Source organism: Dermacentor albipictus, chromosome 3, assembly GCF_038994185.2.
Source record: "Dermacentor albipictus isolate Rhodes 1998 colony chromosome 3, USDA_Dalb.pri_finalv2, whole genome shotgun sequence".
Taxonomy (NCBI): Eukaryota; Metazoa; Arthropoda; class Arachnida; order Ixodida; family Ixodidae; genus Dermacentor; species Dermacentor albipictus.
The window spans coordinates 17,025,828-17,050,520 of record NC_091823.1 but is presented as its reverse complement, the minus strand read 5'-3'; the positions used below and the strand labels follow the sequence as shown (position 1 = coordinate 17,050,520).

Here is a 24,693-nt window from a genome sequence, read left to right as displayed (position 1 = left end):
TACGTGACATTTGCTTACAACACGGCGGTGCAAGAAACAACACAGATCACGCCGTTTAAGCTGGTTTACGGCAGGAACCCGACGACGACGCTCGACGCCATGCTGCCCCACGTCACTGACGAAGAGAATGTTGACGTCGCTAGCTACCTCCAGCGCGCCGAAGAAGCCCGACAGCTCGCCCGCCTACGGATCAAGAACCAACAGAGGACCGACAGCCGACACTACAACCTCCGACGACGCTTTGTTGAGTACCAGCCCGGTGACCGTGTTTGGGTTTGGACACCGATACGTCGACGAGGACTCAGTGAGAAACTACTCCGACGCTATTTCGGACCCGACAAGGTCATCCGACGTATTGGCGCTCTGGACCATGAGGTCGTGCCAGACGGCATTTCGTATTCACAGTGGCGCCGCGAACGATCTGAAGTGGTCCACGTGGTGCGCCTTAAACCCTTTTACGGACGCTGACGAAATTCTTTATTTTTTGTTGTTGTTTTCTTTGCTACGGGTGTTTTTATTTCGCTTGTATGTAGCATCGGGTCGATGCTTTTTAAGAGGGGGGTATTGACACGTGTACTTATCTTTATCGGGCGACCACGTTTCGCCGCTTGACAACTGTAATCGCACAGCGAGGGACGCGCCTGAATGTTTCCGATGTTTCTGGAAAGTCATCGATGCTTCTACCCGGCTGTCTGTTGTCGCCGAACCTTGCGTTATCTGATTTCATCGCGTAACGCGAATGGTGTAGAACTTGTGGGGTCTGATGGAGGATATCTCACACCGTACTCTTGGGACAAAGGAACGACAACACAGTAGTGCACACAATCACAAGGGCATTTATTGCACCTTTCATACATCAATGCCTGCTAGCCGAGTTGCTATCCACAAACATGCCGATGGGCGCGCGACAAATCTAGAAGTCCGACTCACCGCCACCGGAAGCGAGCGAATATGTTCGCCCCATGCTGGATCCCAACGCTGGGTCGTTCGCGTGTATAGTCACGCGAATCGTGGCGCGTTCGAAGGCGGCCACGCGAGGCGGTCTCGCAGATGCATCGGTCGCCGCGCGCGCGGGATGTCCGCGCTGCTTTGGCGACCCGCCGGGGAAGAGCGTTGCTGCACGTGCAGCCCGCTTGCTGTCTCGAAGCCAAGGGCGCGCGCCTTGCCTCTCCCGCCGAGGGTAACCCCGCAGCCGCGCAACACTAGCGCCATCTCTCGGACTGCGCCTGTACCACTCGGACCGCCGCATGTGCGGCGAAGCCGCACTACAGGAGACGCGCTATGCGGGAAAAACATCAGGGGAGGTGCGAGGGTCGCGCATCCCCACATCCCCCCAACCTTAAATCACTTCTTATTCCGGCGAAACTTGTGACACGGTCTAACATTTTTTTCTTCGCGAACAAGGTAGTACATGCAACAGTGGTCGCGCCGAAGAAATGTCCACACGCTGTCCATAGCATGCGAGCCGACATTGTCCTCGGGTGCACCGCTGGCGTCCGCCGGTCACAGCAGCAGCTTTGTAGACTGGACGGCACGATTCCAGGCCAGGACTCCGGAAACGACGACGCAGTAGTCGGCACGAGCAAGCGTCGCTCACGCCGACGCGCCCTGCTGGGAAGAGCCGCCATAGCTGTAGGTGACCGCCGGCTCTTTTGTCCGCCGCCGAGGGTTGTGAGCTGGATACAGGAGGCCGCCGAAGTCGCCGCGCCGAACTGGCCACAGCATCACCATCGCCCGGGGTGGCTCGATCGTAGTCCGGGGCAGCAGCGCAGACGATGTGCAGGTGACGGCAAACCAGGGGTGACTCCAATCACACTGCGTAAACTCAACACACTCGGCAAACACTAAAGTAGTGCAAGGGAGAGGAATTCTGCATGCGTATCGCCCACGTGGTACGATGTTCAACTCTGCTAGCAAAAGATCGGGCAGCAACTCAGATGCTAAGTTCACGTGAACGAAGCTCGCTTTCTTGAGTCGAACGAGCAATTTCAATTCGTGCGAGGCTAAATAGAATGAGGGAAGCAAATTGCAACGCCTCAACGCCACGGTCCACCAGGTTGTGTCCCTCCACGTGCGACAGGCAGCTTCGTAAAGCCTTAGGCCTAAAGCGTCGCTACCCTGACAACAACCGGCATCCAAAAACAACACCCAAAATGGGCGCAAAACAGGCAGCCGCGAGGAGACGTCAGCTCTGTGAGGTGGTCCTACTCCGCTCGGTGCACACAGCATCCGAGTTGACGGCGCCCACCGTCCCAGACGGTGTTAAAGCGCCCGGTGCCAGGCCGCAATACCAGTCGTAGTGGCACCCGTGGCCCGCGGCCACCCGGCTCCCAGAGCCGCGACTTCATCCGAGTCAAAGAGATAGAAGAAGCTATTTACATAGGAAATTCGGACCACCCACGAGGCTTCCGTACTCACTCGCTTCAGGCTTGCCACTGCTCCGCGGGCGCTCAGCCTCGCTCTCCCAGGATGCAGACCACGTGGCTCTCGTACTGACGAATGTCATTAAAAAAAACACTTGCGAAAAGGCTTAGCATGTGGACATGTTCAAACACACTGCAGCCACCATCGCCTCGCTCAAGAAGCACGCCGCCGACGCTAGCGATCAAAATCCACGCTAGGCCTACGCTTCGGTTCAAACAAAGGTCTCGAACGAAGCAACACTTAAAATTATCGTCCGATGCCCCAAGAGCCCCACGTTGGGCGCCAGATGTGGGGTCTGATGGAGGATATCTCACACCGTACTCTTGGGACAAAGGAACGACAACACAGTAGTGCACACAATCACAAGGGCATTTATTGCACCTTTCATACATCAATGCCTGCTAGCCGAGTTGCTATCCACAAACATGCCGATGGGCGCGCGACAAATCTAGAAGTCCGACTCACCGCCACCGGAAGCGAGCGAATATGTTCGCCCCATGCTGGATCCCAACGCCGGGTCGTTCGCGTGTATAGTCACGCGAATCGTGGCGCGTTCGAAGGCGGCCACGTGAGGCGGTCTCGCAGATGCATCGGTCGCCGCGCGCGCGGGATGTCCGCGCTGCTTCGGCGACCCGCCGGGGAAGAGCGTTGCTGCACGTGCAGCCCGCTTGCTGTCTCGAAGCCAAGGGCGCGCGCCTTGCCTCTCCCGCCGAGGGTAACCCCGCAGCCGCGCAACACTAGCGCCATCTCTCGGACTGCGCCTGTACCACTCGGACCGCCGCATGTGCGGCGAAGCCGCACTACAGGAGACGCGCTATGCGGGAAAAACATCAGGGGAGGCGCGAGGGTCGCGCATCCCCACAAACTTTGTGGAAGGCACACGGGTCCAAAGATTAATCTGGAACATTCGACGACTGCTCTATAAAAGCCGACGCGCTTGAACCGCTGATCAGATTTTCGACGATCGCCGACTGTGTTCGCCGCTATCGTTGTGCTTTAAGTGTAGCCTGTTTTGTGGGCACAGGTTTGCCCAATAAAAGCTAGTTTTGCCTTTCACAGTACTGCTACTGTGTTCTCTCTTCCCCGTCACTACCACGTAACAATATTAAAGCATAGTGTGAGTGCTGGTGTGTGTTTGTTGGTTTGAAATTGCACGGTAACAAGTAGAAAAATAAAAGCACATTGTGGCTCCCTTTAGCAAATTTATATTCACTGGACTTGAAAGTCACCATTTTAAATCACTCAGCCATGGCACTAAATCTAGTTTCAATAGGGGGCACTGCTGCCTACTGTTAGTAGGTAGCAGTGCCTATGAACTGCTTGTGCAGTTCTGTCAGTGTATTTGCCAAATTAAAATGTTTACCGATAGCAATGTCTCAAGCAGATATGCCAAGATCAAGTAACAGTGATGATGAAGCAAAGAGGAGTGCGGAATAAGATGAAACAGGCGTTCAGACAGCAGCGATTGCCATAAGCATGGAGCAGGCAGTAAAGGAGCAAATGACAGTACTTAAATGAGAAATCTGTGCTTTTCACTGCCTTCAGTCATTCTGCCAGCAGATGCAGCTACGTTCAACTGTTATGTGTAAATCGGCAGTGCAAAGATGAAATTATTTTTCTCTCATTTAAAAATTGCAGGCACATGTACTTTTCATTTATTTAACTTGAAACTAGCAACAATAGTATCACTGAGAACGTTCTCGCAATTATAAAATTGGCCAATAACTGTTGGCTCGCTTGGCTGCTTGCGACGTAGCTGTAAGACGACATTGTGAAGGAGAGAGTAAATCTTTCACTGCTTTTGACACGAGATTGTAAACTCCCTCTTGCGTGTAGTGCATTAATATTTGGCTCACATGTTCACAAGAGCCTCGTTTACAGATCTGCAACATTCTCTTATGTTCAAAAAGTGTTTCAGGGCCCCTTTAAAAGCAGTGTACACTGCATGTAAACACTAGCAGCTGACGTTTTTTAAAGCAATTAAACAGAACAGGTTGAGGAAACATTTGTAAGTTTTTGGAGGCAGGCGATCACCTGCCCTCCATTTTATTACTGCTAGAAGGAGCCTTGTACTTTTCTCTATTTGTAGTGCTTCACTGTTTGGGGTCCTGCTTCTACAGCAAATAGTAGGCAGTTTTGAAGCATGGATGCATTGCTTATATGGGGATGTGCATACACATTCATACCAGTCTTGTCTGCCATTATGAATAAGAAGTGAATTGTAATTGCTTGTAATGTCCTTTTTTTGTTGGCACTGCTTTGACTGCAATGGCTATAGATAAATACCTTTAGTTACTGTTTTCAGGACACTCAAGATCCACTGTAAATTGGCTCATTGCTGTCAAAGGACTCTCATAATTGGACGGTGCCCTGTTGAACACTGAGTTTTATTCTTGCATATCTGCCTCACCCATTGGTTTTGCTTCACATTTTTACTTTGGGAACTTGGATAATGTTTTGCTGATATTTTTTGTAGACACGGTGTTGTGAAATCACGGCCTCCTTATCTGTGTTGTGCAGGGGCTCACCAACACTAGTCTACGCACTGCCAACTGTCACGCAAGTTGCAGCAGGAAGCAATCACTCAGTGTTCCTAACTGTGTGTGGACAAGTCTACACATGTGGAAGCTATCAGGTGCGTAAAGGACACCGCAAGGGGAGGGGGGGGGGGGGAGAATGCTGAAAAGGGTAGAAAACATGCTGTCTGCCTCATCTTCAATGTGTCACATGACTGATGGTTTATCTCATGCCATCAGCTTAAAGGTGCCACTGTTTTCCTTCAAGAGTCAACAGTCAACAGTGCTGTTTTATTCTAAAACAGAACTAATGCGAAGTATTGTGTGGATGGATAATATTTATGACTACTGTAAGGCTAAAAATATTTTATCATTAAGGGCTGCCATCTTGAGTAAAGAGTGTGTTCTTGTCAGCGTATTGTAAACGAGACAAGGGGTCTAGTTGGTGTGTTGATAGTGAACATGTTACGATAACAGCACGAAGACATGAGGGAAAGTGCACTGGAATACTATGAGTAAGCCCTGTGCCTGATGTGTTTGGAGTGATGAATTCATATAATAAGTTCTCTATCAGCATGGTGTTGTTTATGTTCCTTGAGGCCCACAATAACTATACCTGATAACAACTTGCATAGCAAAGCCATAGCTATGTGGGCAGAGCCTCTGCAATTGTGTTACTACACCAAGTAGTGCCATTATTTTGCAAGCGATTTACGTTTTACCTTTACCAGCGCATTCAGCACAAAAGCAGGCCGGAAACTGCAATTCTCACCATCTCATGACTCATTCATGGTTGAAACTGCAAAGGCCTCGCGGCTGCCTTCGCAGCATGCCTGTGGCGCGTGCCTTCATTTGAGACATGTTTTTCACTGCCGCGCGCACATCCCCATTATTTTTTCGCCAATGAGCTGGTTGTCAACAGATTGTGCATCCATCGTGATGTGCTCTTCATCCTAGACAGCTTTGCATTGAGTTAAAACAAAGCTGCTGTATGCCGCAACTACTGCGGACGAAACGGTGGCCGCTGTCGACACAGTAATAAACAGTGACCTTGCAGTTCTGAAGGCACACTGCCTACGTGCGCACCGAGTCAAAGCGAAACTACTGTATGCCGCAGACACCGTGGACAAAGCCGCGGTCACTATTGATGTGATCATGAATGGCGACTAGGCAGTTATGAAGCCAGGTGGCAGACTAGTGTACTAAGTTAAAACGAAACTACTGTTTTCCACAACCGCTGCAGACAAAACCATGGTGGCTATCAGTGCGATCATGAATGGCGACTACACAGTTATGAAGCTGAGCAGCCAATGCATATATTAAGTTGAAATGAAACTACTGTTTGCCACAACTGCTGTGGGAGAAACCGTGGCCACTTTCGACGCGATCATGGATGGCAGCTTCGCAGTTTTGAAGGCATGCGGCCAATGTGGTGTTATGCACGGCAGTAAACACAAGAATAAAGTCTTTAAAGATGGGTACAAACACAATGCATTCTAGTGCTGCTGCTATTGACGTACAATTTTCGCTGATGACTATGGCGACGCGGATTCTACCACTTTGTTTCAGTGGTGCGCTAGCAATTTTTTTACTCTCATGAATATCAGGCCAAGCACACTGTTTTTGCACAGTAAAAGGAACGCTGTTGCCCGTATACAGTAGAACCTCACTCATATGTTTTAGAAAAAACTGCAAGAAAAAGCATACTAACCAGGAGAACGTACGATCCAAAGTAACTAAAAGACTCAACTATTGTTGCCATCTATGTAATGCGAAGCGTCGCGCAGATCGTTTTGGCATGAGACGCCGACATGTGGAGCTGGTGGTGCTCCGGCAGCCTGAGACGCGTCTTGTTGTTTTCCTATTGCGTGGTGTTCGAAGAGGGTGATGCTGGATGCTGCCAAAGCAAAAGGTGATGCCCACATCGCGCCACCTGTAGCAGGGAACGGTGGTGCATTTGGATTATTGCCTACTAAAAGCATGCATTACGCTACCAATGTCACTACGCACCACGCACTGTAAAACAGATAGGTGAAGATGCTTATCGCAATAGGTTTGACAGTGATAGCTGTGAATACAGTGTACGAGGACCTGGGCGGAGATTTGCTGGTACTGGAGTAGCGGAGATTTGCTGGTACTGGAATAAGAAACTGTGCACTGTTGTTTTCATGTGAGGCGGGCAGCTATATGCCGTTCTCGATCACATGTGCTTCACACCTTTTCCTTTTCACGTAAGATCTAGCGGCCGGAAAACACACGATTGCAGTCTGCATCAGGGAATGGCGGTGCGTTTCGGTTATCGCCTGTTAAAAGTGTGTGCTATGCTTTCGATGGCACCATGCACTGTGAAACAGATATTCGAAGATGCTTATCGCAATAGGATTGGCAGTGATAGCTGTGAATGCTGCGTGCGACTACCACGGAGAAGATTTGCTGGTACTAAGATGAGAAACTGAATGCGCGCCAGCGTTTTATTATATTCGTATCAGTGAACAACCGAGAATGCCAACCCTGTATGCCATGGAATTATAATGGGCCCTTTATTTTATGTACTGCTTCTAATTGCGCAGTTGTGTTTGAAGCCTGGCAGACTCGCTGTACACGGTCAGGCTGCCTGCATTGAGGTGGCCATCGCCTTCATGTAGGACCAGTGACATACTTGATCTAGTGGTGTCAGTTACACACAACACAGCTCCTTTCCGCGTAATATTATGCAGCCAATGAAACGTTTGACAACATACCACTGTCTTCATTGACTCCTGACAAGTGAATTCAGATAAGCTTGCAAACAGTCGCTTATATTTAATGCAACCTGGCGACGCCATACTTGTTTGCAGGACCAGGAAAACGTTTGCAGGACCAGGAAAACCTGACATGGACACCAGGAAAACCAGAAAACTAGAAATTGCAAAAAACAGAAATCTTTCTCTTCAGCAAGTTTTTTTTTTATTAAAAATATCTAGAAAAAAATTGGCATGTTTTGTTTGATGCTATGTAGTCTATGTACGTTTACATTCACAGACTACATGCAAGAATGTAGTAAAAAAAATTATGGATATACAACGCAAATCATGGAATCTATGTGAAGTGAAGCCATTGTGAATCATTTATTGAAGTGCCATAATTTTGCACATTTCGTTCCCGTGTCCTTGGCATAAAGGAAAGCGGTGTTCATGTGTGTGTGCTGTCACGTGCCTGGTCTATGCAATGTGACAACTTTTATATTGGCTTGTATTTCTTCATTTTTTATTTCTTTTAAATGTACCGGCCACTTCTTGGCTGATGCCTTGTTGTAGGTATACACCATAGTATGGAGATCATAATTATCGAAATGTGATGATCATCTCAAATAGCTAGTGTGCGTTAACACAATATGTACCGCCCGCTTCTCGACCAATCCCCATTGTGGGTATGTGCCATAGTATTGAAATCATCATCATAATCATTACGCGGTGATCATCTGAAAGAGCTAGCTTGTAGTTTGCATGATAGAAGTATACTTGCTGTTGTGGCCTCATGGTTAGAGCATTGGGCTGCTATGCTGGTGGGCGGAGATTTGAGTGCTTCCGCCGGATGCACTTCTTTTTTATAAAGAATGAGGAGAAATCTACTCTGCGAGAAACCAGCCAATGTCTGATCGAATGACAGACAAACTGACCAACCAACTGACCAATCCAGGTGAAAGCACGGGATGATAGGCAAAGAAAGCTTCTTTTTAACTTTTTCCCAACTGCGCCCATTGGGCACTGTTAGCCCGCTATTGATGGTTTGAAAAGCCGCTTTCGAGACTTTCCGCGCCGCTCATGGGCACACTGCTCTATTGGACGTGAAGGAGTAGAACAATATTTTTGTTTTCTAAGCAGTTCGCTTTTTTCCTGCGAGGTGATGATTTTTGAACACGCTCCGAAGTTTTCACGATCGTCAAAGTAGAAAGCAAAAATGGCCGCCTGCTATTGATGGTTTGAAATGCCGCTTTCGAGACCTTCCGTGCCGCTCACGGGGATGCTGCGCCAACAGATGTGAAGGAGGAGAACTATATTTTTGTTTTCTAAGCAGTTCGCTTTTTTCTTGCCAGGTGGTAATTTTTTAACGAGTAGAAAGCAAAAATGGCCGCCTCTGGTAGCTGCGCATGCACTTCGAAAGATAGCAGATGTCGCAATTCCAGTGCGTCTGTGGGTGATTTTATCAATGGATCGAGTAGCAGCGAGTCTGAGGGTGCTGCCTTTTCGTTGCGCTTTGACTGTGAGAGCATCGACGATGCAAACCAGGTCGGAACATCGGCGACCGCAGCCTGGCATGCCCAACTGTAGTGCTGGCAGTTAAATTTGTGTAGGGGAATACCTGTTCAATGAAAAATTCTGATTTTTTCGGAGATAGTGCCTATGAGATGGCAATAAGTTTTGTATATCTCATAATACTTGTTACCTTTTTTTTCTTAGCTGATACAAGCGTGTCTTTACAAACTTTGTTCAAATTTATCCCACAATCTTGATTCTGGTAATTTATATCTTTTTTATGACATACATCTCATTAATAAAATTTTTATGCGTAGAAAGAGCATTCATTCCACTTTTTGTTCATGTATTACATGAAATATTGATTGCAGTAGTTCCTTCAGAAAGAAAAAATCTGGCCCAACCTAAAGAAAGAAGAAAAACGACCTCCTATCTTCCTCACGTTAGGGAGAGAGTCAAAATGTGCACTTCAGCTCCATAGCTTTGCCTGTGCTGCCACAGAAGGTTGTCGCTTTGTGTAGGATGTCGAAATATTTTCCCGTTTGCCAGACTGAAAGGGCGGCCTTTTCAATGTATTCAGAATTGTGTTTATACATAACACCACTTCCTTCACTCTATTTGTTTTGGGCACTAAATGTTTGACTATGAAAACAGTCAATGATAAAGAGAATCTGTGTTCTGTTTAACAGGCTTCTCCACTTTCCTATAATGTTAACTTGTGCAAAAAGGTATGACAGATGAAGAAAGCATGGTTGATGAGAGAATGACTTGTGTTGGTGCTCAGGGGAGAGAGAGAGAAAGACAAAAGGAAGGGGGAAGGCAAGGAGGTTAACCAGATGGTTAGATCCAGTTTGCTACCCTACGCTGTAGAGTGAGGGGAGGGGGAGTTAAAGTGATAGAAAAGTAGAGATAAAGAAAAAGCTCAGAAAAAGGTGCTCAGGAGAGCGAAGTATTAAAGATATTGGTAGAATGAATAGTTGATTTACAGGAACTGATTATGAAAATAGTAGTGTGTGTCACATTTTTTTTCCCCCTCTATAGCAGCACCAACGAGGCAACACACTGAAAGATGAGATGGAGCCAGCACCATCCGCGTTCCCCCGTGTTCACGCTGAATGTGTGCAGTGTCTGGGACTACAGCCATTGCCTCTGCCGATGGCTCGGCAAGTTTTGGCTTTGGAAAAAGAGTTGGACTCGCTCGTCATGTAGCGTAATAAGTCGATACACAATGAGAGTCAAACTCTTCGACGTCCATCACGCAGTTCGAAATTCACGCGATATTAGCCAGTAACAAACCAGCTACAGTGGCGAGCACCACGCAAACGATGTAAGGCAGGCATTGCAAGAAAAGTTCTTAGAGTAGGCCTTGATTGAAAGAGACAGCCTTATCACCGAGAAGCTGCTGAAGGCGGCGCAAGAGCTGTGATGGCTTTCAGTCGCCTAATTCTTCAGCTGAGAGTATCTGCTGGAGTCGCTGTCCTTTCCGATGACGAAGTATGCTTGAGGAGCTCAGCCAACAAAATGTCATAGGGGTTTGTCATGGACGGAGTAAGAATAAGGTCTCGGATTTCCCCAGCAATTTCTAGAGGAAGTGCAGACACAATATGGTCAAATTTTGAAGTCTGTGATGTTATCTGAGCCATCACGAACTGGCTGTTGACTTGCACTAGCCAGAGGGAGGTATCAGTTGGCCAGAATGTTGGAAGCAGAATGAAAAGGCGGAGACTGCTTGGCATGCTGTGGGGTCGGAGGAGACTTGTCTGGAGTCGCCGGTGGATTCCATTCTCACTGTAGCCAGCACATAGGTGCAAAGTTTCGAAAGTCCGTGATCACCAGTATTGTAGATGTGGCGTGCATGTGTTTACGTGATGCACTTGTGTAAACACAAGTACAAGTAAACACATATCTACAACAGGAACTCATACTGTATGGAAAATGTAGTGAGGCAAAAAGAGGCGGCGGCTTTCGACGCTACATGACAAGTGAGACCAACTCTTCTTCCAAGGTCAAAACTTGCCGAGCCTCCATCAGAGCCACTGGCTGTAGTTTCAGAAACTGCGCGCATTCGGCGTGAATGGTAGGGAACGCGGACAGCGTTGGTGGTAGCTCTGTATCATCTTTTGGTGCGTTGCCTCGTTGGTGCGGCTGCACCTCCTTTCTTGAGTACTTGGCTGCAATTGCTGCATGTGACATTAGTCGACATTCTGATCATAATAATGTAGCATTTATTTTATTTTTTTACATTTTAAGAACTCAACAGTGGTAATGCAATTGCCCAAATGTGCTAAATTTTATTGAAGGAAGCAGTTTCCCAGAAACATAAAATCTATATGTCAACAACACTAGAAGGACAAGACAATAAACACAAGAGTATACAGTATAGGCACTGAAATCAACTAATATTGCTTTGTACGAGAGCATTACAATTGCAGCAAGGCTCAAATTGTGGGGAAAAAAATAAAACAAGCTGAGGAGAAAAATGCCCATAACAACTTTACTTACTGTGTACGTGTGACACATCCTCCAAATCAGCTAGTCAATTTCATCTTTCAAGATTCAGGTAGGAATACTATGTGCACTTTGTCTCATCTTTTGAACAGTATAAATATGTCCTACGATTGCGTTTAGCAACTTTGCCTGCCCAGCTTTCTGCGATAACGTTGTTCCTCAATTTATTGATCTCAGAAAGGCCAGCTGGGCCGAGGCACGTGGGAGGAAAGCGGGAGTGGGCGACGTCGCAGCATCAGTGGAGAGGGGCACAGCCTCTGGCATGCTGTACCAGGTGCCATGCCAGGCATTGGTGTGAAGCGTGGCCGCAGGGCCACTTGGGTTGGTGCCTCGGGTGACCATACGTTTGTCAAGCTTGATGAGTTCCTCACCAGTGCCTCCAGCCTGGCCCACTGCAGCGTGGTTGCCAACCGCAGTTGCCTTGGTGAGCTTCAAGTCCTGCATCCCCACTGTTTTCCCAGTGACCAGGCTGCTTGCACTTTTCAGAATTGCTTCGACAGGGGTGGTTGGTATGACATGACTGTATAGTGTATAGGTGCATTGCAGAAATGGTACACACAGGGACACTAACAGAAAAACGAGATGAACAACAAGAGTTTGTTTATGAAATTCCACTCTCCTGTGGCAGATCATAGTAGCCCAAATGGGTCAATGCCTGAACAAAATATTTTGACAGCATGAGAATGACATCATAGCAGGCACGATACCAATATTGGGCAATTTAGCTGTACATTGTTCAAAATCCCAGCGTAGTGGAGTGTTTGATGGGACAAAAAGTTGATTTATGCAGGAAAGGACAAAATGAGAAGTAAAATTATGGAATCTTTTTACATGACTGACCAGTTTGGCTGCACATGTGTAGGGGCTTCTTGAGTAGGCTTAAATCTCGACACCTTAAAATTTTTAACGAGGAAGATTTTGCACAGGATGATACCATATTTACTCGAATTTAGGCCGACCCTATTCTAAGCCGACCCCCGAAAGTCCAAAGCCAACAATATATATATATATATATATATATATATATATATATATATATATATATATATATATATATATATATATATATATATATATATATATATATATATATATATATATATAATTCGAGGTAATATATATATTACCTCGAATGTAGGCCGAACAAAAAAAGCGAGGACAGCGTTCACAAAATGCAAACAACATTTATTGAATCTGAACGTGCAGAGCTCATTCAACGTCGTCGTCACTGCTAGACTTGTCGCTATGTTTTGGCGCATAGCGCCAAAAGTAGCCTCAACATCGGTGAGGAACCGCTTCGCGTCCCTGAAAAAGGAGCGGTCCGAAAAAATCAAAGGCGCGATCGCGAAAAGGCGCAATCGACTCGAGACGTCCGGAAAGGATGATGCAGAAGCCAATTAAGAAGCACAAGAAGAAAACCGGTGGGGATACCACAGTAATTTACCAATGGAACTGCCGAGGGATTCGCAACAAAGAAGCGGAACTATTATTACACATTGACGGGCAAGAAAACAAGCCCGATGTAATTGCGCTACAAGAAACAAACGGGAAACCAAGACTCCCGGGGTACGTCACTTACACGGACCCCACGGAGAACGGGACGGCGGTGCTCGTCCGCAGCAACGTGGCGGCAACTCAACATGTCACGGCGCAGGGTGGGTGCGAGCACACGCTGGTCGAAATTCATGCTAGAGAAATCGGCAGCTCGGGCAATTTATTTGTAATGAGCGCGTACTGCCGTCCGTCACAACGGCAGTACGAATTTGACCGCATCGTGAGCCAGGCGAAAGGGTTGGCGAGGACCAGGCCGCTCCTGATTCTCGGCGACTTTAACGCCCCTCACACAACGTGGGGCTATAAGTTTCAGTCCAAGAGAGGAAAAGCATTGGCGAAAGCAATGGAGCATCACGAGATGGCCCTCCTGAACGAGCCGGACGTATCCACCAGAAGAGGCAACAGCGCCGCTAGGGACACCACACCAGACCTGTCGTGGCTATCGGGCACGCTAGACGTCTCCTGGAGAAGCGAAGAAGTGGACCTGGGGTCGGACCACAGCGTGATCGGTATCACGATCCGAGGCTCCCGATATCGGGCTGTACTGGGGACGGCGCGGATCACGGATTGGGACATGATGAGAAAGTTTACCCAAGAACAAGAAGAGGCATCCGAGGAAGAAACAGGACAGGCTGAAGGACAAAGGACCTACACCGATTGGGCGAGGGACCAGAAGAAGGCTCTAGATAAATTTACCCAAGAAAACGCGACGACGTCGCAGACACCGTACGTGGACGCCAGACTGACCCACATGTGGGCGGCCCGACACTCGTTGACGCGGCGGTGGAAACGTCAGAGACACAATAGAAAGCTGGCCAAGCGCATAGCAGTCTTGAACAAACAGATCGCCGAGTACACGGCCAAACTATGTAAGGAAAATTAGCTGAAGACCTGCGACGGCCTACAGGGCAAGCTCTCGACGTGGAAGACGTGGTGTCTCTTGAGGCATCTGATCGACCCGCTGAGTAGCAAAACTGCGACCAATCGCAACCTCATTAAAGTATTGAACACGTACAAGGCAGACGGCCGCAGGCTCCTGGAAGACCTGAAGGCCAAGTACCTAAAGACAGAGAAGGGCCAGTACCCGGTGCCCGAGAGGTACGAAGGACCCGACAACGAAGAACTGGACCGGCCGTTTACCATGATGGAGATGTGGACAGCAATAGATGATAGTAACAAGAGAAGTGCACCCGGCAGGGACGCCATAACTTACAAATTGCTCGGTAACATGAGCGGTACAGCGGCCCGCGGCCTCCTAGAGCACATTAACGAAGCCTGGGAGAGCTCGCAGTTGCCGAAGGAATGGAAGGACGCCGAGGTCCGCTTCATTCCAAAGCCCGGCAAAGCCCTCACGATAGACAACATGCGGCCCATCTCCCTCACATCCTGCGTGGGGAAGGTGATGGAGCGCATGGTCCTTCGCCGGCTGCAGAAGCACCTCGAAGAAACGGATCAGATGCCAGAAATGATGTATGGCTTCAGGAAACATCTCAGCACCCAAGACGTGATGATCCAACTCCACGAACTGGTTGTCAAGCCGGCAACGAGGCACGCGCCGCGCGGGATACTCGCCCTCGACCTGAAGGGAGCGTTTGACAACGTGTCCCACGCGAGCGTGTTGCAGAATCTAAACAAAACCCGGTGTGGCAGAAAGACATTCGGCTACATAAAAGATTTTCTGTCAAACCGAACGGCGACCATCAGGATAGGGGAAGAGAAGTCGGACGCTGTCGAGCTCGGCGATAGGGGCACCCCTCAGGGATCGGTCTTGTCGCCCCTGCTCTTCAATCTGGCCCTGCTACCTCTGCCCGATCTACTCAAGCAAATCGAAGGCGTGGACCACGCGTTCTACGCCGACGATATTACGGTGTGGACCCGAGCCGGATCCAATGCCTGGATGGAGGAAGTATTGCAGCGGGCGGCAACGACCGTGCACGAGTACGCAAAGTCGTGCGGACTGAGCTGCGCTCCCCAGAAATCAGAGCTGCTCATTATCCAACCGGGAAAAACCAAGAAGGAGCTGCCGCCGAACGTGATTATTACGATTGCTGGAACGACCATCAAGCCAACACAGCAGATTAGGATTCTCGGCCTACTACTTCAGAGCGACGGAAAGGCACAGGCCGCCATCACAAAGATCAAGACTACAACTGAACAGATACTTGGTATGATTCGGAGGGTATCAAACAGAAACCGAGGCCTTAAAGAGGACGATGCCATGCGCATGGTACGCGCGTTCGTCGTGTCGCGGGTTACCTACTCCGCCCCGTATCTCCAGCTGACGAAGGCGAATAGGGACACCCTAAACACGATGCTTCGTAAGGCAACGAAACAAGCACTGGGCATGCCCATATACTCGTCCACGCAAAGACTGCTAGACATGGGCGCCCACAACACGGTGGAGGAGCTCATCGAAGCCCACCTCTCTAATCAGAGAATCCGGCTCAGTCACACGGAACACGGACAAGCCGTCCTACGCAAGATAGGGTGGCAGATCGAGCCAGTACCCATCAAGACGGCCCTTCCGGAAGATTGGAAAATGACAATTCAGACAAAACCCCTTCCCCAGAACATGGACGACGAGAGGCGCACCGCGCGAGCCAAAGCCCTAGCCCGTAAGCTGGAAGAGAACCCCAGGGTCCTCTACGCGGACGCCTCGCTCCGAAAACACAGTGACCGTGCAGCCGTGGTAGTTACTTCAAAAGAGAGGCTGATCGTCAGCGCGTCCCTGAAGACAACAGACCCCGCAGTTGCCGAAGAAGCGGCCGTAGCCCTCGCACTCGCACAGCCGAGCGTGGACACCGTAGTCACCGACTCAAAGACAGCCTACAGAAGCTTCCGCAGGGGGGTAATCTCCTCCGCGACCCGAGCCATTCTAGCCAAGCACAAGCCTCCGGGAAGAGCCATAGAGCTCATGTGGGTCCCGGCTCACTCGCAGGTAGCAGGCAACACCATCGCCGACTACCATGCCCGAGAAATGTCAATCGGGGCCAAGCACGAGCCGGAAGAGCTACCGCACCCGGTTACCAGCTTTCGGGACATTACCCGGATGTACCGAGAAGAAAAGTGCAGACTGCCAAAACCGCACCCCAAACTCACCAGGCAACAACAGACGATCCTGCGTCGAGCGCAGGCGGGATCGCTTGCGCATCCCGTACTGATGAACCGCATGTACCCTGCGGAATACGATATGCTCTGTCCTTTTTGCAGAAGAGAAAAGGGCACCCTGCCGCACGTCTTGGCAGAGTGCACAGAACTCAAGACCCCCCCTCCTCCCCTTCCCACCAACACCCCCAATCCCCAACCCCTTGAGCGATGGGAGACCTTGTCATCCAGCCCCGCCCTACCGATTCAGCTCGCACTGACGGACAGGGGCCAGGAGCTGCTGGAAACATATGGGTCCCGTAACTAGGGAACCACCCCGTCTGGTGCCTGCATGCACCACCGATTTATTTCGGGCCCAGTGAATGTTGCTTCATCATCATGTCGCTATGTTCCTTGTCACTGTCACCTTCAAACAGTGCACTATCTTCGGTACCATCAACCGCATTAGATATGCTGCACTCTCTAAAGGTGCGCACGATCAAAGTACCTGGGATGTCGTCCTACGCTGCAGCTACCCAGCCCGCCAGCTGCAATAGCGATGCACGTTTGATGCGGCCTGTTGCCATCAGTATGTGGTCTTCGTCAGTCAACCAGTCCGGGTAATATTTCCGCAGACGATCCTTAAAAAGTTTGTTGATGCAGCCATCAAGTGACTGCAACTGGCCCGTCATGCTGTCTGGTATGACAGCGAGGTCCGTCTTCGCTTGGGTGAGCGCAGCCTTCACGTCGGTCAAGTGGCCACAGTAAGAGTCGACGACAAGGAGCGAGTTCTTTGTCAAAAGGGCTCCTGGACGCCGTCGCCACACAATCTTAACCCACTCCTTCACCATCGCACCCGTCATCCACTCGTTATCATTTGCCCGCACAATGACATTTCTTGGGAAAGTTTCTCGAGCAGGCAATGTCTTCCTTTTAAATATCATATAACGAGGGACTTTATGTCCATCAGCTGTGCAGCACAGCATCACAGTTGTGCACTGGTTCTTGTAGCCCTCAGAGCGCACCTTCACCTCCTTGGCACCATTTTCATTCACGGTGTACGCCACTGGCATATCAAAATACACAGCCGTCTGGTAGGCATTGCCGATTTGCCCAAGGTTTTAGCCTGCCGCTTCTCTCTTTCGCAGCATGTAGCGCTGAAAAGCTCTCAGCTTTTCTTCGAAATCGCTTGGCAGCTTCTGGGTGATTGAAGTGCGACATCGGAGGCTGAAGCCGAAGCGCTTTATGAATTTCTGAAGCCAGCCCCGGCTGGCTTTGAAATCCTTTGGCGTTAGGCCTCGCTTCCTCGAAAGTTCTCTAGCTTTCGCTTGGAGCACTTCTGTTGTCACTGGAAGGGCAGCTGCTCTCTGCGTCCGAACAAAGTCGGCCAAAACTGTCTCCACTTTGGGGTGACAGCCTTTCTTTGGTCTGCCAAATGCCATCCTCGTTGCGGCGCACACAAAAAGCTGCTGTCGTTGTCCCCTCCAACAACGGACATTTTTCTCGTCGACGCCAAAGTCCCACCCGGCTTGAAGGTTCGACGATGCCTCTGCGGCTATCACAACTTTTCGCTTGAAAGCGGCACTGTAGTGCCATCTCCTGCTTGGTGCCATTGTGATAACACCACGCTGCACATCGATACAGCTGACACGACACAGCTCAAAATGGCGACCTCGCTTGTGTACGGTTGGCTACTGGCACGGCTAGTAGTGGCCGCGATACTGACTTTTCTAGATGGCGCTAGCTATGCACCATATTTAGCAGTTTTAATTAAAAACTGGCGCGCTTTTTAACATCCTCGAATCTAAGCCGACCCTAGAGTTTGGAATATGATTATTTTTTAAAAAACTGTCGGCCTAGATTCGGATAAATACGGTAATTTGCACAATGTCTTTGAAGCATCTGCTTCGCTTATCAATTTTTTTATGCGGTTTCATTTTTGTTACTTTGCTATCACAATTTTTTAGCTGCATCTTTGTTCTTGTGGTCTTTTACTGTCTATTAAATGTATGTATGTATGACAAGCATAAGCGAATAAACAAACTGTGTTCTGTGTTTGTCTCTTTTCCTTTTAGTGTTTCTGTATATGCCACCTCTGTAGCACAACCATACACTATACATTCATGCTTACATTGACTGACTGTGGTCAGGTAAGGTTAACTGGAAATTTTTCTGCAGCCAAGATTGTTGCTTAAATTATTGGGAGTTTGCATGACCCAAAATTGGAGCACATAATCTAGACCAAAGAATATAACGCTATATGAGAATGGGATCACACAGTTACATAAAGCATGCTTTTATGCTTTCTTATGCAAAAACTGAAACATATTCTTGTGTGATCACTTTTGGTGATTATGTATCCCTTTAGCGTGATTTAGCATCCAGTTAATTGCTTCACTGGACTTACGAGCATTCTGCCCATGGGCTTGGCCAGTCAGTATCCTCTAATGGTTATGTCCTAATGTGATTGACATAGGAAGTGGCCTCAGGTAATCATCCTTTCCTTTGCAGAATAATATTTGTTGTGCCCTTTTGTGTGTGGCCATCTAATGGCGATTGTGAGCAGTGGGAGCATGTCCAGTGGGATTTCTCTAGTTTATTCTGTAGTAATTTATTTCCATGCTCACAGGAGAGTGGCCAAGCACCTGTACATTACAGCAATGCTATCATTTCAAACCATCAACCTGGTCTTTCTATCACTGCTCTTGTGGGAAATTGCCATTGAAGTAAATATATATGTCGCACAGTTATCGCCAAAGTATGGACCACAATTGTACTGGTTTATAGTTGTCCAGAAGGAGAAGTTCGCACACAATAAATGTTTTATTTGCCATGGCAAGGCAAATGTTGCTGCATTAAGATCACTAACTCAGCTAAGTTTTCTTTCCTGGAAACATGACTTTTCAGCATTAATCTTGATCTGTGTGGTCAACTCGGTTAGTGGCTTATATGTTGGCTGGCAACCTGAACATTAACCTTATGTTTACCAGTACTACATGATTTGACTAATCATTGTGTATGACTGTCATTCCAGGAATCATTTCAAAAGACACCGAACAAGCATCCAAGTTCAAGTGCCTAATGATCAATCGTGCTGATGGCAGCTGCAAAGGGTTAGGACTCTTTTGGAATTATAATGAATTGAGTGTTTCCTTTTTAAAAGTGAAGTATTGTTAGACTATTCTTTCACACCTTTTCTTAACTTCATCATTACTGAAATTACAAGAGTGCAATCTATGTAAGTGAAATGCAGTCCTGATTGAGTTCTGTGTAATACAGTTAACCTCGATATAACGAACATCAATATAATGAAATCCTCGATATAATGAAGTATTTAACTTATGTTAGCCTCTTGTCCATAGCACACCATGTATTTAGAACCTCAGTATAACGAAGTGTGTTTGTATGCCATTTCATTATAACGAAGTTTCACTGCCACTGCAAAGGAATGCCGAAACAATAAATGGAAACTTCCGTGGATGCCGATAGTCTAATGATTGAAATACAGGTGGCTGTTTACAAATGCACCTCTCAAATCGCGCGACAAGAGCGACCGCTGCAGTGGAGCTGCAATGTTTCATATAAAGCCCAAGTGCAATAAGATCCCATCGTGCCCCGTGTGCTTGAAGTGCGAGTAAAAGTGTGCGAGGGTGAGCGAAGAAAGATGGTGGCTTCGTGAGTGCCGTTTTCCTGCCCAAGCAAAGAGGGATAGGGGGAGGGGAGCGGGCACGAGGGTGAAGGCACGAGGGCACGGGGGTAAGTTGGCACGCACCTCAGCCATGGCTGCGCGTGCCTTTAAGTGCAGCTGAGTGAATACGCAGCTGCGCACCCTGCTTTGGAGGTAATCTGCCGTGTATGCAAAGAGTGGGCGGTTCAAGACAGTGTGGTACCATGTAAGCTGTCTTCTGTCTTACTACGCATATAGTATTGGAAGTTGCATAATCTCAAGTTTTGTTGACCTGTTGGAGTGAAAGGCAGACGAAGCATTCGCTCTCCACTGCCGGCGCTTTTCCTGATAGTTTCGTCCTAGTGCGGACAGCGCTAACATTCGCAAGGGCAGAGTGCAAGTGAAAGCATGTCTGGCTTTGCTTAATTCGTACCCCTGAGAAGATGTCGTAGACGTATGTGGCATAAATCTGTTTCATTCGTCGCCGACTCCCAAATTTATCAAAATGAATTGTTTCCTCATTCAAATTTGCTTTTTTCGATTGCCTAATAATTAAAAAAATCTGCAGCCCCTTTCCGTGTAAGAAAAATAGATTGGCGACTGTACTTGTTTGCATAAAAGGTCGAATTTCAATAGAATGAAATTTCGATACAACAACGCAATTTTACCGACTTCGTTATCTCGAGGTTTAACTGTAATTCTGAGCACGTAGGTAAACAGTGCCGGGATTTTCTGCGGGATGAGAATCTAGCTTGAGGTTTAGAGGTCTTGGTTTTGTTTGGCTTATGACGTTACAAAACACTGTTTTGTAAAATGGAACTAGACATTGTGTGACTCATCTCTGTTGCTAATCTGGTGTTAATTGTCATGTGTCACTTCCTGCATGCATTGTGGTTCAAGATTGCTCAGACTTCTTCAGTACTGGTATTATATTTTTTTCCCCTCTGCAGTTATGGAAATTCACTTCTATAAGAACCAAACATGTTTGTTTCTAGGTTTAACTCGGCAGACCAAATAGACCTCAGGAACCACGCTGTTTGCCTTGATAGCATCTACAACGTACTGTGGAGGTGAGATATTGCATTTGCTTCAGAAAAGCTGCCTTATGTGGTCTTCACTTACTGCACTGCAATAGCTTTGTTGCCTCAGAACACCAGCTCTTCAGTGATCCGCAGTCATGCCCTGTGTGCATTTCTTTCTAGTACCCTATGTTATTAGTTTGAGTTGTGAAGTCTCAGTCTCACAAACTTTCCTTCTAAGGTGGTGTTCCAATACTTGCCATAGACAGCTAAGTGGACAGCTAAGTGTACAGCTAAGCAGACAGTGGCCTTCTTAAGTTTCATTCCATCTCTGATAAAGCCGGCAAAAAAGACAGCTGCGCAAAGACAGTATTGAAGTAAAAAACAATGCAGGCTTCTTTTCTGTCCAAAGAAGATGATGGCTGAACAGGATGCTTAGAAACTCAAAGGGAAAGTAGTCTGCACACATGAGGACATATACGTGCTTTCCTATTCGCCTATTGTAAGCTGTGTTGTGCTCTTTATAGATCCCCACATGAAAAAGCTAAAAACATAGTGGTTATGTGCGTTTTTGTTAGCATTTTCTTGTTGACACGAGGTTGCGTCAAGCCACAGAGATGACTTCCACATGCATTTTGTTACTTTACCTGGAAGCAGTCTTCATGGCTGTCAACGTAGACTGTCTCCAATGCTGGCCAGAATTGGAACATGCCCTTAGTTATGTAAGCCTGATTGCAGTCTCTATTTCTCAGCCTTTCTTGCCAGGCATAGCATGCAACCTGAATTAGGAGACAATTTGAGCTGGCTTACTATTCCGTTCAAAAAAGTTCTGCAGCCAAACTTTGCCCAAGGAGCATTAAAAACAGGCTTGTCAGAGGTCAGATTGCAGTGATGTGCAGCATACTGGTATAGTTGCACGGTGTGATGAGCTTCTGTGCAGTCGTGGCTGTGTGTGCCTTGCATAAATGTAATAGGTTGCTCGATTACTACAAGGTCGCATGACAATGCATTTTAATCGCAGAAATCCATTTCACCTAAATTCAGTGTACAGACAGTGTAGGTTCAAGTATGCCAACTAAACACTCTATCAGTAAAAAGTCCTCTCTCACATGGGAGGTTTCTGGTTGTGTTTTATGCAAATACTGCAACTATTCAAACTGCTGCATAGACTCGTGTAAAGGCTGCACCCGTTTAAGGGCTGCACCCCCAACTTGGCAGCCGAAAATTTTGGGGAAAAAAATTTCCAACATAGAAGCAATTGCGTTCATTGCCCTGATGCTGCACGCACACATCGGCGAATTTTCGTACGCTGCGTACTTTTGCATGCCACTACTAGATGGTGAGAGCCATCTAGTATAGTGGTATCTACTATCTAGAGTTATCTAGTGTGGCCTTTACACGGACCGAACCAAAGGGTCGACCCCATTTATGGGCTGCAGCTTTTCAAATTTGTAGGAGTGTGCAAATATCAAAGTTTTCGAATATGAATTGAAATTAAAATACTTAGCTTCAAATATCAAATAATGATATGCACATGCATTTATTAGCAAGTTGGGTTAATTTGTTATGTTAGGACATTGCAATTATATTCTCAGTGTTAAAAAGCTAGACTAGTAAGCCGTTATGCTAAAACATTTGGCTCATGTTGACTTGGAAAGTTTAGTAATTCCCACTAGCTGTCCTTGCCAGCATGTGCCTTATTATACTGCATAAAATTCCCATAAACTCGCAGGCATTTGATCCTGTGCCAGTTGTCACTCATCACACATGCTGTCAAGCAGTAAAGCTCAGAATTAAGGGTGGCGCTGTAAATAAATAAATAAATAATGAAATAATGAAATAAAAATTTTCGTGAGTTATTTGACTCTGTGAAGGTGGATGACCAGCGAAGCTGTTTAGCGCATGACACAGAGGGGACACAGAATTTTGAACAAAGGTATGAACATATTTATTGTCCTGATCAGTGGTCATCGATAGGTACGCAAACACATTCACTTATCACCTCTGTTATTAAATGTGTCCGTCACGTAAGGCAAACATTCACTTATCACCTCTGTTATTAAATGTGTCCGTCACGTAAGGCAATGAATGGCTCATATTCCCTTAAGTAGTGGCTCATGCCTTTCTAAACGTGGCCTCCCCATTACAACGACAGAAATGAAGTTTTTAGTGGAGAAGAGGCCACCAATCAGTGCAAAATACAGACTGACGTATTACCCCATCTAAAATTGCTAAATGTCATGTATGCCACTTGCTATAGGGCCAACTGCCCTTGGTGCGGTGGCATACGCATCTAAATACATGTAACTTGAGAGTGCACTAAGCACTCTCATAGGCCAAATAGCAATAACACAATGGAGAAGTGGGAGGCACAGTTCGCCCATGCTGACTTGGCAGGACAAAAGTCCTTAATTAACCAGGTCAGGCATGTGGCAGAGGCCAGTAGGGCCCTGGACAAGGGTTCTTCGACCAGTCTCCTTAAAAGCTTTGCCTGTCAAATAAAGTTTATATATATATAAATATAAATGTGTCTATCACGTAAGGCAATAAATGGCTCATGCCCCTTTCAAGGGCCCCTAAACCCCCTCCGATATTTTTAAAACAATTAAGTAAACACGCGCATCAAGTTCAGAATGCCATCACAATCAACGATGCCAAATGTGGCAGCGTTACGCGCCACGGGCACACCATAAAATAAAATAATGATTTTGTGCTCTTTTCCGGGCCTTTCTGGTATCCACAGCGCTCGTTGTCATGTCACCAGGAGCAGACTCTGTTGATTGGTCAAACAAGAACCTACGACTTCCGGTTAATCTCTAGCAGGTGCGCGTGCTCCCTGCTCTTCCTCGTCATGTTGCTTGTGCGTGCTTGCGAATCGGTGACTATGGCCTGCACTGCAAGTGCCAGATTGCTCGCGTTCCAACAGTCATGCTTAGCAGTTTGATTAGCTATGTGTCCGACAGTGATTTGCGATGGCTAGAAGGCATCAGTGTGTGACGCTTGGATACAAAAGCGCAGACTGGAAAAACAAAAGGACACGACACTAGCTGCCTCATGATGACGCCCTGCACAATGCCTGGTGCGCACACACATGCGCGCAGCACAGGGTCCATAGCGACACACTTAGCAGGAGCATGGGCCAGTATGGCAGTGACAGCGAGTAGCCGAGAAGCACGGAGACCCGGTAATTGAGAGTGGACAGCGTGTTGAAAAGTGCTTTGGCAGAGCACTCGGTGTGGAGGAGAGACTAGCTGAAGAACGGAACTTAGCAAAGGAAAGAGCAAAATGACCGAGGGCCGCATTTTGATCATCAATAGCGTGTAACACTGCTATTACAAGTCCGTTTCAGAAAATTCTTGAGGCGACGTGTTCGTTGCAGACTCATGCACAACTGCAACACCACAACTAAGTTTCGACCTCTGGGTGCTTTAGGAGCCCTTTAAGCAATGGCTCATACCACCGTAAATGCAGCCTCCCCATTGCGATGGCAGAAGAGAAGTGAAATTCTGATCATTTATTTTTCACATGGAATCATTATTTACAAAAAAAAAAAATAATACACCATGGTATCATAAACTATACAACTTGCACTATTTTGCCACATACAGTAGCCAATCAATTTTCCGGTCCTCATGGGGACCGAAAAGTAGTCAAAAAGATCAAACAGTCTGAAAAATCGAAGTCAG

At 47.4% G+C, this 24,693-nt stretch overlaps 1 protein-coding gene across 1 annotated transcript in view; it reads left to right on the top strand.

Annotated features, from left to right (window-relative positions):
- The window catches only part of hiw (MYC binding protein highwire), a 287,002-nt gene that overhangs the window by 67,943 nt on the left and 194,366 nt on the right, over positions 1-24,693 (top strand). The window contains exons 20-23 of the mRNA XM_065451052.2: positions 4,945-5,059; positions 11,861-12,107; positions 19,356-19,434; positions 20,984-21,058. Of these exons, the coding sequence (XP_065307124.2) occupies positions 4,945-5,059; positions 11,861-12,107; positions 19,356-19,434; positions 20,984-21,058 (516 nt within the window). The remainder of the gene's footprint in view (positions 1-4,944; positions 5,060-11,860; positions 12,108-19,355; positions 19,435-20,983; positions 21,059-24,693) is intronic.